Genomic DNA, 15,310 nt, shown 5'->3' with positions numbered 1-15,310 from the left:
GTGGGGCAATCGTTAATGTCGCACTTTTTTTTTTCAGACTTTAATTTACAACTTTGCCTCGAGGGTTCGGGTTCGATCCTCATACTTACTTTTTTTTTACCCCCCCCCCCGAGTTTTCTTAATTTCAACACGTTGCAAACTTCCGGTCGGACGATGGAGCATCAGTAACTCGTCAGATTTTCTTACACTTTCTTTTCCACCTTCGCGTCATGGGCTCGAGCCTGCCTGTCTACTACCACTTTTTTTTTAACACCTCTCTCCACATGGGCTGCCGACTGTTGTTTTGATTTTTCCTCCCGCCACCTCTCGCTACTACCACTTTTTTTTTAACACTTCCGCCTTCTTTTTTTCTTTCTTCCCACACCTACAAACATCCGGGAAACGCCAGGCACCCACGCTAATCTATAATATAAAGGGCAAAAATCTGTTTAAATGTATGTTTGTATGTCTGCCTAAAACTTTCAACAGAGGTGACGGATTTTCATGAGATCGGTATCATTTTGAAGCTTAACCCTTCGGACGACAAATATTGAAAAATATGCTAAAACATTAATTCCTTCACTCTCAACTGGGCAATTTTCTACAGGAAGGGTCGATTTTTCTGCTGACATTTTTTGCAAGTCATTCAACCCTCGCATTCACGACATCGCTTAAAAGGCGTTATTTCGTTATATGTAATAATATTTCAACCTATGTATATATGTATATATGTAATAATATTTCAACCTATGTATATATGTATATATGTAATAATATTTCAACCTATGTATATATGTAATAAGTGCATACTTGCAGTTCCTGGTTGTTCAGTTTTGTAGTCCAAACGCTCGGATTGTGAAACCAATTTTTGCTCAAATTCTTTCGGTCGAGACCAGCTACAAATAAAAAGAATAAAATAATACAAATACAGTAGAACAGTAGATATGTTTTTTTTTCAGGTTATGATGTGGAATATGATGCTTTTCTGACCCTTGGTTATGGTATTTGCCGGTGTTATTTATGATATTAGTTGATTATATACATGTGTATTATATACTGTACTGTATTTTGTTACTAATTTTTAATATGTTCTGTATAAAATTTTGCTTAGGCCCCGTCATATAGCGATTTCACCTTACGATCCCAACCCCAGAAAGGATTAATGTCGTATCCCGGGGTTATACTACACCGAAAATTAACAAATCATAGACACCTTTTTTTTAAAGTGGTCATAAGCTTCTATGGATATTAGCATGAAATGTGAGAAAATCAAAAGCCATTAAAACACTCAACAGTCTCACATAAAGGAAATCAGATTTTTTTGTTTTTTTACCAAGGAGTCACAACTAACCAAGGCCAAAAGCCACTCAAAAATAAAATGAGATTTTTAGTTGGATGCTGAATAATACCATAAGAGGATGGAAAACGATGGATGCAAAGTGTAAAATTTGATTATTTTAGAGGAAGGCTTGATATTGAATTATAAAGTAATCACGTTGAAGTCTTCAGGTAATCAGTTCCATGGCAGTGTGTTCTACAAATATGAATTTCTGGAAAAAGACAAAAAAAAAACTCTCTTCATGAAGATTCTGGTTTTAGGTATACAATGGAATAAAGAAGAGATTCGGCGCTTCTACAGAATTGGGATGAGATTTTGTAGTCGATAAATGGAGTTTTCAGATAAAAAAATAATAGTTTCAACTGATTTTTTTGTCAATTCTAATAAGTTACAATTGTAGCTTCCAAATTATGCAGTCGGAATTACCTGAATATTTCTGAATTATTAAACAAAATAAATTTAATCGTGTTAGCAGGTGAAAAATTTCCGTCATTTTGTTTAAATCAAAATGGAAAATTACCTCCCTTTTGAATTCTCCTGTGTTTTTTACGATCGTTTTCATCAAATTCTATTTTTTTTATTTTCTTTAATAAATAATTTTCTAACTTATCGATTTTCGTAATTTTTCGATATAATCATCTTAAAAATATGAGGAATACGTAGGTACCATTGTTTTCATGTGAAATTCAGTCTTACGATTTCCGAAATTTCGTTCCAATAGTGTAGAAGCGCCAGGGACTTTTTTTATTGTGGTGGTAAAGACGATGCAAATGTTTTATGAGACAGGGGGGAGGGAAGAGACTGTAGTTCACTCGAGTTCACTTTCCATGGAAATAACGATAGAGTAGAGAAAAAATAGCAACGTCTCATTTGTGAGGAAACACACACACACACACACACACACACACACACACACACACACACACCACTAGATTGCAAAGTCAATATTTCACTTTAAGGTATGATAGAGTGAGTATTTATCTCTCCTTCTTTTCTCTCTCTTTACATTTTTTTTTCACGCCAACACTGAATCAAAACAAAATAAATAAAATACACACTCCGCTCTGTGAAATTGAATTACCATTTTTATTTATTTATTTATTTTTATTTCATTTATTTTTTTCTAAATACATTATCCGATTTTGGGACTGTCACCCAACCCAACTAAATTATTAGGTTGGTGCAAAAATAACGTCGTTTTTTATAGAGAGAAATACTAGCAACGTCTTCTCTGTTAGAAAAACACACACACATACATACCCTCCACTATATTGCAAAGTCGATATTTTACTTTGCTAAGGTAAGATAGAGTGAGTGGCATCTGCCCAAATAGGGCATCGTTGTTTTCACTTATGACATATCCAACTATGATGTAGGCAGAGGATTGCATCAGAAATCAGGTATTTAATTTTGAGATTTAAAATAAACATGGCGGCAATGATGTTGGAATTTTTTTGGATCAATAATTATGCATCCCCCTGTTTATACATTTATTATATTTTTATTCTGATTCTTATATTTGATTTGCTGTATTTTGTATCCTTTATGATTCTTAGTTTCATATATTTTGGGTTCGTATGAAACTCCCTTTAATTTGAATGGGAGGGCGGTGCTAACTCCCTGATGATGACGTCACGAGTCCCAGCACGAAATTCGGCCTTTTTTGGATTCCAGCGATGTGGAGAGTGGATGTAGATTCATTGCCCGGCGCAGATATGGAATTTTGATGAGCCCTCCTTCAAAGAAGAATACCCAGCAACAGAACACTGGGACACGACAAAGCAAACTTCTGAAGACTATTTATGTGGCTACGGCACGTATTTGGAAGGAGTGTAATTTTTTAAAAGACTTTAAATTGAGAAAAGAAAAAGGCACATGCCTGACTGCCATCAATTTGTGAGTACATTCCTAAAATTTATTGCATATGAGAGTGTGATTAGGAACTACTATTTGAATTATATTGTATTCGTTCATTGATGCGACATTTTCAATATAAGAACCACCATTTTTTTTTTTCATTATATGTTGTTACTTTGGCGTTCTTTGTTTTTGAATTCAATGTCTGCAAAAGGAAAATTTGCGACCAACTTTATCTCTTCTCTTCTATCTATCTATCTATCTATCTATCTATCTATCTATCTATATAAATAAAATGAACTCATTTTTTCCCGTCGGATTTTGACCTTAATAGGATTAAAAATCAAGATATTTCATGCAAATATAATATGCACAAACGGCAGAACAATATCTGAGGTGTGTTATAGGCTTATTATTTCTCAAATTCCTCGATAATCTTAGATTTCTATACTTTTTCTGCTGAGAAGTCCCGGCCAAAATCGGTTAAGATCAATGGAAGTGGTAAAATATTTTCTCTCTAATAAATTCCTCCTCCCCCTGCCACCACTTAAAACCGTTTGGGGATCGTTCACAAGGAACAGTTGAGAAGAGAACACCGGTTTGGCTTCGTAGTTCTTTCATGTGAAGTTATTTAAAATCACTAAACTAAGCTGCAGTGCTCTGTGGCGTAGTGGTTAGCGTGCTGGACAATTCACATTATATTTTCACGTTCGCGCCGACCTACCGTAGTCGTTTTTTTTTTTTTTTTTTTTTTCCTAAACAACTGGAATGGACTTTTCTTGGTGGCCGAACTGTTAACATTGCAGATGTTTTTTTTTTTGTTTTTTTTCACACTTTATTTTCCTACTTTTACTCATGACTCCGGGTTTGATCCTTCCTACTTACCTACCATAACATTTTTTAAAACTCCCTCCCCCCCCGTCCCGGAAACAAACACTCGGGCAACGCCGGGTACCCCCGCTAGTATATATATATATATATATATATATATATATATATATATATATATATATATATATATATATATAAGCTATTTAATATAATAGCATATACTCCTATAAATTAGTTTTTTGTATATTGATGTTCATATTAAAACTCCTTTTTTTCTATTTATTGAAACAGAAAATACAATTTTGTTATATGTGTGTCGTGGAATTGCATTCAATTGCAAATATCTAGTTGTAAATAAAATCTCTTCTTCGTTTTGAAACAAGACCTTTATATTTTATTCTTTACCCCCTCCCCCTTTTTATTTCATCCTTATATTTTTTTGCAGGCTAGTTATTTTCGCGTCGAATTTATCTGAAAGAGGATAAATTTCCGACAATGACATGTTGTGGTAAAAGAAAGAAAGAAAAATAGATAGAAATGAATGAAGAGAGAAAAAGAAAAAAAAAGAAAAATAAATGGCTCCAGAGATGGGAAAAGGACATTTCAAAAGTTGATTTTGTCAAGATGGAAAAAAAGTGCTCTGAGCTGCAATTTCCTCCGATATGGCAACAGTCCTATATTTTAGAACTATGTGACTTCCGGCGTGAGACAACTTCTCAAGCAATAAAATAATCTAATCAGCTCATATCCAAGTATGATATAGGTAGAGGATTGCATCAGAAATCGAGTATTTTATTTTGAGATTTAAAATAAATATGGCGGCAATGACATGTTGTTGTAAAAGAAAGAAAGAAAACTAGATAGAAATTAATGAAGAAAAAGAAAAGAGAAAGGAAAAGAAAAGAAAAAGAAAAGGGGGAAAAATATAAAAGGGAAAAAAATGGAGGAAATAATTTCTATTATTATATAAAAGAAATGTGTGTGTGTGTGTGTGTGTGTGCGTGTGTATCTGTGTGCAAGTTCATTCCCTATGTACTCCAAAACGGCTGGGCCAATTTTTATGAAATTTCACATGAACGTACTTTATGCGCCTAGCAGTGTTCTTAGATACGTTTTGTATCGGAATGTTTTTGATGTATCGATAATCGAAATAATCTGATGAAAGAAGGAACAGATGATTTTGGCCAAAGTTGACATCTTATACAGCCGAACATCACAAGTGCATTTCAGAAGTTTTATTACCACACAAGCTGAAAGGCCCAACATATAAAATCAACAGTAGGTTTTTTGATATGACAGAGGCGCGCTCTAAATGAATCTTTCTGTTTAAAGCACAACTGAACCATGATAATTGATTTTTTTTCATTTTAAACTTAAATTCAAGCCATTATCACTGCACAAGTAGTAAGGCTAGGCATATAAAATCAACAGTGAATTCTTTGATATGATAGGGCGCGTTCGAAATGAATGTTTCTGCTAAGAGTGCAATTGAACCATGATATTTGACTTTTGCTTTTTCAACTTTAATTCAAGCCATTATATATAAAAATAATTTTATAAAATCAACAGTAGGTTCTTTACAGTGCAATGTAAACTACAATATATTGTGAATTAAGTCATTGCGGGAAGGCATGCAAAGCTTCTCCTTTCCCGGTGCACCATGATGGGTTCCCAACTAGAGCAGGCAAGCAATCGATTTGATTGAAAAATGTGCGATTTCATCGATTTTGATGACAATAAAAATATGGGAGTGTGAAATATTCATTGTTTATCATTCAATTCCGGGTAACGCCGGGTCTCCTTACTAGTGACTAAGAAAGCATAACACATTTTCAGAACTTTACTTCTATAAACATTACTCCAAATCTTTGACAAGTTGGTCACACTCTTTATCTGTGCCTAAACCTAAATGCAGATTCCATGAACAAGGATTCTTTCTTAGAACTGCACGCCTGTGGAACTCTCTTCCGATTGCCTGCTTTCCAGCTGACTACAATCTGATTGTCTTCAAGACCAATGTAAACAAGTTCTTGAACGACCGTCCCCCTAAGTAATCCAATTTACAAAATTCCCACTACTTATGTTTACTACGCTATAATCCCATTGACTAATGTATATCCATTAACCCTTATCCTCGAATGACCTCTGGGCCTTGATCAGTGGTAATTCCTGTGTAAAAAAGAAAAACAAAAAATTAAATACAGCATCTCTTCTCGACAACCTTTATGAAACTCCCTGCCTCTATTGCTTCTAAGATACAAATGAAACGCAACAAACTCTGCACAGAACCCCAATATACTCCTAATTTAACCTTAAAGCTGTCACTAGATGTTCTGTTAATTTTTACAGGAGTTTGAGTATTTTTGTACATGTCTTGAATAAACTCCACTCGTTTGATTCTAGTTTATGCAAAGCCAATGACTCTTGGCACTGTTAAACGCTTTCTGTAGATTCACAAAAGCAAAATACAGGTTCTTCTTTTTTAACCAAGGTATTTTTCTTGCCTTTGTCTTAAGATACTTTGGCCAAGCATAAAATCAAACTGCATTTCATGTATGCTTTACCGATAATGATTATTATTAAATTACTTTTATTCAATAAATTGGCTATACTGACCCAGAACTTGACCCAAGGTCGCGTCGGCATCTTTCGGCAGTTTACAGTAAGCAGCTGGAAATATTGCCAGAAAAAAAACAGACACTAACACTGTCAGACGATAAATTCAAAACTTTAACACAAAAAGTTATGGCTTACCCAAGGTTTAATTATATGAAAGAATTTTTTGAAATGTATATTAAATTTTTTTCAACAAATTTTTCAAAGAAAAATAAGTTGTTTTTTTTAAGACGAAAACATGCAAACAACTATGAATGAAAATAAAGTGTCTTCTTTTCATAGAAAGTTTTTTTAATTTTTTTTTAATTCAATTTTCACCCCAAACAAGGCACAGTGCCACTTTGAAGCAGGGGGCTACTATCAGGGACATTGTGAAGGGAGATGAGTAGAAAGATGTTTGTTCACATTACACTTGAACTTCTGCATATCAGTACAGTTGGGAAAGTAGAATCCCGGAAGGAAGTTCCAAAGACCTGCAGTTCTGGGAAGAAACTATTGGAGTAAAAGGCTTTCTTGCACCTACTCTACTGTAAAGGGGTGAGACTTAGTGGCTTGTCAGGTTTGTCAGGGGTAGTTATGTCGAGGAGGTACACGTGTTTGCAGTTCGTCAGAGCATTTACCATTAAAGTATTTGTAGAACAGGGAGAGGGATGCAATATCTCGTCGATGGGACAGAGGCTGAAGCCTAAATGACAGTTCAGGACCTATCAGGTTGGCGACTCTCTTTTGAACCCTGTCTAGGAGTGAGAGACAAGCAGCAGATGTACCAGCTCAAATATGACAACAGTACTCCATACATGAGCGAATGGTGGCCTTATAGAGGTAAAGGATACTTTCAGGCGTAAGTAGTTTTCTAGCACGGTAGAGGGAGCCAACCTTCTTTGCAGCAGCCTTGGCAATGCTCTCAATGTATCTATTCCAGTTCATATTCCCTGTAAACGTTAGGCCGAGGAATTTAAAAGAAGTACTTTCAGGTAATGTGTTCTTAGCCATTGCTATTGGTGTTAGAGAAGGTTTCTTGTAGTTATTGAAGGAAACAAGCTTAGTCTTAGCAGTATTGAATGTGACCATCCATTTTTGTCCCCATTCCACTACAGATTGGAGGTCATCCTCTAGTGTTTCTGCCATTTCCTTAGATATGTGTTCATTTGTTTTCTCCTCATATCTGTTATAGAGAGTGGTGTCATCGGCAAATATACCCATCTCCGAAACAATTTTATCAGGGAGATCATTTATGAATATCAGAAATAATAGAGGTCCAAGGATAGACCCCTGAGGTACTCCCACATTTATGTCATATTGTTTAGATGTACGACCGTTGAGGACAACTTGGATTTTTCTCTTACTTAAGAAGGATTTAATTACATTATGTATTCTTCCAGTGATTCCATATGATCTAATTTTCCATAGAAAACCATTGTGCCATACCCTGTCAAAAGCCTTAGATATATCAAGGGCTACCGCTTTATTCTTCCCTGTTCTGTCCAGTGAACAGTATATATGTTTAGAGACTACAGTTAAGATATCTGCTGTTGAACGGTCTTATATTGTTTGTCAGTCAGGAGCTTAGCAGCTGTTAGGTGTTGGACTAGGGCTTGATTAAGTAAAGACTCAAATATTTTGGCGAAAAGTGTGGGGAAGGCTAATGGGGCGATAATTTACTTGAAGACTGGTACCACAAAAGCAATTTTCCAGCAGTCGGGAAAGCAAGATTCGTTGAGGCATTTATTGTAAAGTTTGGAGAGAACTGGAGCAACTTCGACAGAGCATTTTTTTAATAGCACAGCCGGGATGAGATCTGGTCCACATGCTTTTGAGGTGTCAAGGTTTTTTATAATACCATGTACCTGAGAAGGGGTGATTTTCAAATCGCCTAGTGTGGCGTCTGTCCGCAAAAGAAAGTCAGGGTGGGAGTGGTGTGCCGTATCTAAGAAGTTTTTATTTAATGTCATAAAACTTTTCTTTTTTTTTTTTTTTTTTATTGCTTATTGGTTAATTGTGTTGGCTTTTTCCAGCTGCTTTTCTTATTGTAAACTACTTTGGGTTCTGGTTCACAGTAAAATATAATAAAAATTTATATCTTTGAATTTTTGGAACATGATTACAGAATATTGGCTATGTCATAAATTTTGTACTCTCCACACACACACATACACATATATATATATATATATATATATATATATATATATATATATATATATATATATATATATATAATGTTGTCTTATGATAATAGAGTTAGCACGAATGAGTAATGTACCTCTGTCTGTATGACATTTCTGTCCAAATGACCAAACTGGAGAATTAGCCATCTGTGATGATTTAGCCATCGGAGAGTATGCACACGCATTCGGAACATCCATGTCTCCCTGCAAAGGAGGTCGAGATTCTTGGGGCACATTTGTAGGCAGCACTTTGCGAAAAATGATTGCACTTTCACACCAGTTGTTGTTGTTGCTGCTATTTTTCAAAGATTTGAAGCGCCTGCAAAACACGTGCACAAAACAAGAAACGATTATTTAATCATATTTCCCCAATGTTTTGGTCGATGTAACCTCCAACCTTCTTCAGGTGTATCTTGTCGAACTCTGGAATGTATTTTGTCAAACTCTGGAATATTTATTTCATGAGGGTAGCATGCTCTTGCAGACTCGTGCTGTAGTGCTTAGAGTACTTGGGAAAATCAACTCTATCCACTAGAACAAGAACATGCTACCCCTGTGAAGTAAATAAAGGGTTCTATTCTAAATTCCGTCCAAATTCCAGAGTTTGACAGAAATATTTTTGAGTTCAACAAGATAAACCTGAAGAAGGTTGGAGGTTACATCAACCGACACGGTGCGAAAATGACACTCAAGATGAGAACAGTAGTCCGAAGAATCCAAATAATACGAATTTCAAAAAATTAAATGATTTAATTCAATGGATTATAATCAAACTAGACTTTTTAAACCAAGAGTTATGGCCCATTGATTTAGAATGAGTGCTTTATGCCAAATTGATTGTTAAATATGATTAAATTTCAAATCAAAATATTTCAAATGTATTTGTTGTCTTACATAGAATAATAAAAATATTTTGATTTGAAATTTAATCATTTCACGTCATAAATTTTTTAATTTATTGAAGGACTAAAATTTGATTTTTTTTTTTCTTTTACATGGGGGTCACCACTTATCAAGGCCCGGAGGCCACTCAGGGATAAGGGTTATTGCGTGTACAGTAATCAATGAGATAGTATTGTAGTAATCATTAGTATTGGAGATTTGACCGAGTGTCTTACTTAAGGGGACGGTTTGTTAGGAATTTGTTTATGTTGGATTTGAAGACATCCAAGTTGTAGTCAGGTGGGAAACAGGCAAACAGAAGAGTGTTCCACAACCATGCACTTTTAAGAAAGAAGCTCTGCTCATGGAATCTACGTTTGGATTTAGGCACAGATAAAGAGTGAGGAAAATTATTGACAGTAGTTTCAGCTAGGCGGGTGTTTCTTGTGAAAGATTGGCGAGGGGGTCGACGAGCACTTGCCATGGAAATAACGATAATACAAAGACAGGCTCACAACGTCTCTTCTGTGGGAGAGAGGCTGCATGGAAGAGAAAAGGGCATCCCCCACCAAACCCGAAGTCTATTTTGTACTCTGTCAAGGCAGGATAGGCTATTTTTAGCAGCTCCTGCCCAGATGTGGCAGCAGTACTCCATCCTTGGACGTACTTGGCTTTTATACAGATACAGAATTGCATCAGTAGTGAGATATCTTCTGGAGCGGTAGAAGGATCCCGCCATTTTCCCAGCGTCCCTGGCAACAGATTTAATGTACGTGCTCCATTTTAGATCAGGAGTAAAGGTCAAACCCAGAAGCTTGTCAAAACATGGAGCCTCCCCAAGACGAGAGCCATCCATTTCAATTGATGCCAGATGGGGATCAGAGCGTTGATGATGTAAAGATAGAAGCTTGGTTTTGGATGCATTAAAAGTAACCAGCCACCTCTTTCCCTATTGTACCACGCGCTCAAGATCAGAGGAGAAAGAATTAGAGAGAACTTTGTCATTTACAGCCTTTGATGTGGTGCCATAGATGGTCGTGTCATCTTGCTCTATCTTGTATATTGAGCAATTTTTATTTAGATGAGATTTAGATAGAATATTACCACTAATAATATTTTGTAAGATCTATAATCACAGGTTTCCATACCAGTTGATAACTTTTTTCTGAAGTGTATATATATAATGACGTAAATGAACACTTAAAATTAAGATGTTTAAAATTCAACGTTATTTCAAGCGGTTAATGGTAGCCGAATGGATTAGGTCTCTGCTAATCGAGCCAGAGATGTCTCGTGATATGGGGTTCGAATCGTTCGACTGGTAGTAATCGTGACACCCTGCACTGAAGATTCCCGAAAGGATGAAACACTAGTGTCTGTAGATATTTAATTATTATAGTAGAAAAAAATATATATATATATATATATATATATATATATATATATATATATATATATTAGTTGGCTATTATTAATGCAGTAACTTATTTAATTTATTCAATGCAAATTGACTGAAAATAAAATAAGACAACGGATTAAGTAGAAAAGGCAGCTTTTTTTTTTTTTTAAATTTATTTATTTAAGGAATGTTGATAACAACATTTATTAAATGAAAACTCTTCAAATAATGAAAAAAAAACAAAAACATAATTAGACATTTTTATTTCACACCATGCATATCCATAATTATTTGCTTTTTTTTTTATTCCTTAAATAAAACCCTGGACTCGGAACTGGGAAGCATGCCTTTTCCACAAGCTCCGACGAGTACTCAGTGGATGGCGGGGATTAGACTGGCTTTGGTGTTGTGGGAGGTCATGTTGGCGATGTTCTCAACGTATGACCAAGCGAAGTAGTCCAGCAGGTTCAGGTCAGGGGAGGAGTGGGGCCAATGAAAGAAGGGTACAAAGTTGTAGCACTCCTTCTGAAGCCAAGCCTGGGTCTCTTTTGACTTGTGGGCCGGTGCTGAGTCCTGCTGCCACACCCAAGGTCTGCCAGCAGCCACTGAATTGTACCAGCGAATCACTATACTCTTCAGCACATCCAGATATACTTTGGTATTGACTTTCAAGTTGGTTGGTTGTTTTTGTTTTATGACATATCAACCCTTTTCAGGTTATTTAATGCTGAATCCAGTGATTTTGAAGAAAATTTTTTGATAGAATATATTTGTTTTTTTTTTTTCAGTTTTTATTTAACCCATAGTCGGGACCCTAACAGGTACTACCACTCTAGGTCAGAGTAGACCTGGAAGTAATGGCAATTGAAGGGTGGCTCGAAACTCCCCGAAGCCCGCAAACTGGGGCCTCATCATTGGATATAGTTTAAGATCATATCCAGGACCGTTGACTTTTAACCCAACTTTGAAAATGTGAGGTGGCATAATGTGGCCCTCACTTGAAACCACATCAAAAACCATAACTGTGGCTGGAAACTTTCTTTTCATCACCCTGGGCACGTCCCTGTTATTCATGGCAATCAAGCGGTGCATTTTGAGAGTGCTGACAATGGTCCTGTTGTCATAACTTGGATCGGTAGAGAGCATGAGTTGTACAGCGGCGCATCTCCGATCTCGCTCGTTAAACTTTGTGTCATTTTCAGACATGATAGAAGGCTACTATCGCTCTTGGAATTTGCACACAACTGGTCAACTCATAGATGGTCTGCAACAACAAAAGAAAACCAGTTTTCATCAAACGGAGATGGAATCACATCATCTTTTCTAGAGCAGCAATTTTACCATTCCACCCTGTAGAGAGAAAGAGTGATGACCTCCCCTTTTTTGAACTCTTATGACTCATCAGTATATCTTTCTAGCTAACTAAACATTTTTTTTTTTTCAAAATATTGGTTTCAAAATACATAATTACATACAAACATACAAACTCATGAGAAATATAATACAGTGTTTAATATAAAATACAAGTAATTGACATTAATTAAAATTAAAATCAGTATTAAAATCATAATTATAAAATTATTTTATCTATAAATATAAAAGCGAAAACGTATGTATGTTTGTATGTGTGTTCGCTTTTTCTGTATGTCTACAAAAGGCTTTTTTCAGAGAAGCGGTCGCTCGCCTAACAACTTTTTATATCACATATAAATCGTAATATCTCACAGTTAACAACGAAGCTCGCCTGTCTATTTAATTTGCTCGACTTTGGGAAGATAAATATTCAACATTTGTCGCTCGCCGCATGTGGGTTAGTCTTTTTCCTATAACATCTTGGGAAGCGTTCCCGCAGTAAATGAAATACTATCCCGCAGTCAAACTTGCCCTCATTAACTCATTAAAACGGGCACCTGCCAAATCCAAGTAATTAAATAAATTCAAACGTGTTTCCATTAGCATTTTGCAGTGGAGCAATCGTTAACGTCGCACGTTTTTTTTTTTTTTTTCACACTTTAATTTACAACTTTGCCTCAAGGGTTCGGGTTCAATTCTCATACTTACCTACCAAAACATTTTTTTAATCCCCCCCCCCCCGGAGTTTCCACACACACCTCAAAACACCCGGGCAACGCCTGGTACCCATCGCTAGTATTATATAAAATAAGAAATCAGTATTAAAAGAAACAAAGCAACAAAATACAACATGATATGTCCAGCAATATTTGTTTGAAGTAACCGAGTGATCGTGGCTACATTAATCGAATAATACAATCTAGAAGTTGTATTAATGAACGGTTGTTCAGAGATGTAACTGGTAAAAACCCGGATGTCTTCATATTCATGAGTTTCATGAAAATTTTATTTAATAATTAAATTCTGTAAGAATATTAATATTTGGTACTTACATTTTCAATAAAATCAATGATTTTTCCGAGCATTTTTATTATTACCTAAGAATTATTATTTTTATTATTTTTTTTATTATTATTTTATTTTATTATTATTATTATTATTATTATTATTATTATTTTTATTATTTTATCATTATTTTATTATTATTTTATTATCACCTAAGAATTATTATTTTTATTATTTTTTTATTATTATTTTATTTATTTTTTTATTATTATATATTTTATTTTTATATTATTATTATTATTATTATTATTATTATTATTATTATTATTATTATTATTACTACTACTACTACCACCACTACCACCACCACCACCACCACCACCTAATTGATAATATATCAACTATTCCAAGGTTGCTATTTTTCGTCCGTATTTATGGCTTATAAAAGGGATATGTTTGTTTGGTCTTTGCTACAGTAATTGACAAATAAAATCTAGAAGTCTCCTTAATGAATGTTGTTCAAAGACGTAGCTGGTAAAAGTCTCATGCTTTAAGCTTTCAGCGTATTTTTCGATGTCTCTTCAAGGTTGCTATGATTGTCCGTATTTATGGCTAACAGCAGCCAATCACTATGTCATTTTCATGAAAATTTTATCCAATAATTAATTTTATAAGAATATTAATTTTACGTACTTGCATTTTTCAATATAATCAATCATTTTTCCAAGCATTGATAATGCATAAACTATTTCAAGGCTGCAATATTCGTTCATATTTATGATTTACGATCATATTCTTGTGTAGAGGAACCCGGATGTGTCCATGTACATTACATCATACTTTTATTTTTTAATCAGTGTCGAAAGGAAAAAAAAAAAAATGAATTTCCAGTCTTGTCAATAAGGTTTCTCTCTCTGTTTGAATCAAACAAACAGAATCGAAACACATGAATCTTTGATGCTGTAAAATCAACGATATTAAAAAATTATATGCAACATACTCTCTCTCCTTCACTAATCCGGAGCTTTCTGTTAAGACTTAGAAAATCTCCATCTTTAATGGTTGTTTCACCTAAAACACAATCTAAAAACTGCGCTCAATAAGTCTCAGTTTTGGCATATAGATGTCACCACTAGTATAAAAAAATAAAAAACCTACATGATATTTATAAAGTACTAACCTTCAAATGGCACTTGTCCAAATTTGTTATAAATTACATTTATTTAAGTGAGGCTATTGTTGCAAAGTTTAAAAACAATAAAAAAAAATTTTGAATTTTGTGTGTTTATAAAGCATTGCTTTCTGATAGGAAAAATACTATTCAAGCAAATAAATGGTTTGATAAGTATTAATTGGACTCTGTTCCACCAGAAGCAACAGTTAAGAAGTAGTATGCTGACTTTAAATCTATAGAAGATGCAATAATCCTCAGGTTGTTCAAATTCAGCCAATTGATCCAGAAAACATAAGAAGAAAAAAATAAAAACGTTCACAAATTCGTTTTGAATGATCATAGATTGAAGTGGCATCATGAAATAACATGAAGATTTGTCGATGAGAAAGTTGGTTGCATTTGCTTACAACTGATCAAAAACCATGAAGATTCACACAGTATTGTTTGCAACTGCTTCAACAGAACAAAAAAAAAAGTTTTTGTGCCAATATGTGGTAATGGATGAAACATCGATACACTACTTCACTCAGGCGTCAAAATTGACAATCAGTTGAGTAGATAGCAACAAGTAAAAATCGTCTGGAGCTACCAATAATGTAAACATCAGCAGGCAAGGTTTTGGCTTCTGTATTTTGGGGTCCTGGATATGACCTTAAACTATATCCGATGATGAGGCCTCAGCTTGCGGGCTTTGGGGAGTGTGGAGC

At 34.8% G+C, this 15,310-nt stretch overlaps 1 protein-coding gene across 3 annotated transcripts in view; it reads right to left on the bottom strand.

The window, feature by feature from the left end:
- The window catches only part of LOC145254804 (uncharacterized), a 50,472-nt gene that overhangs the window by 15,599 nt on the left and 19,563 nt on the right, over positions 1-15,310 (bottom strand). For all 3 annotated transcript variants that reach the window (XM_080113599.1, XM_080113600.1, XM_080113601.1), the window contains 2 exons: positions 8,886-9,109; positions 790-875 (listed from right to left, as the gene is read on the bottom strand). In XM_080113599.1, coding sequence (XP_079969725.1) covers positions 790-875; positions 8,886-9,109 — 310 coding nt within the window. The remainder of the gene's footprint in view (positions 1-789; positions 876-8,885; positions 9,110-15,310) is intronic.

The sequence above is a fragment of the Euprymna scolopes genome, chromosome 30 (assembly GCF_053919585.1).
Source record: "Euprymna scolopes isolate OS-2025 chromosome 30, ASM5391958v1, whole genome shotgun sequence".
NCBI lineage: Eukaryota > Metazoa > Mollusca > Cephalopoda > Sepiida > Sepiolidae > Euprymna > Euprymna scolopes.
This window is presented reverse-complemented; position numbering and strand designations above follow the sequence as displayed.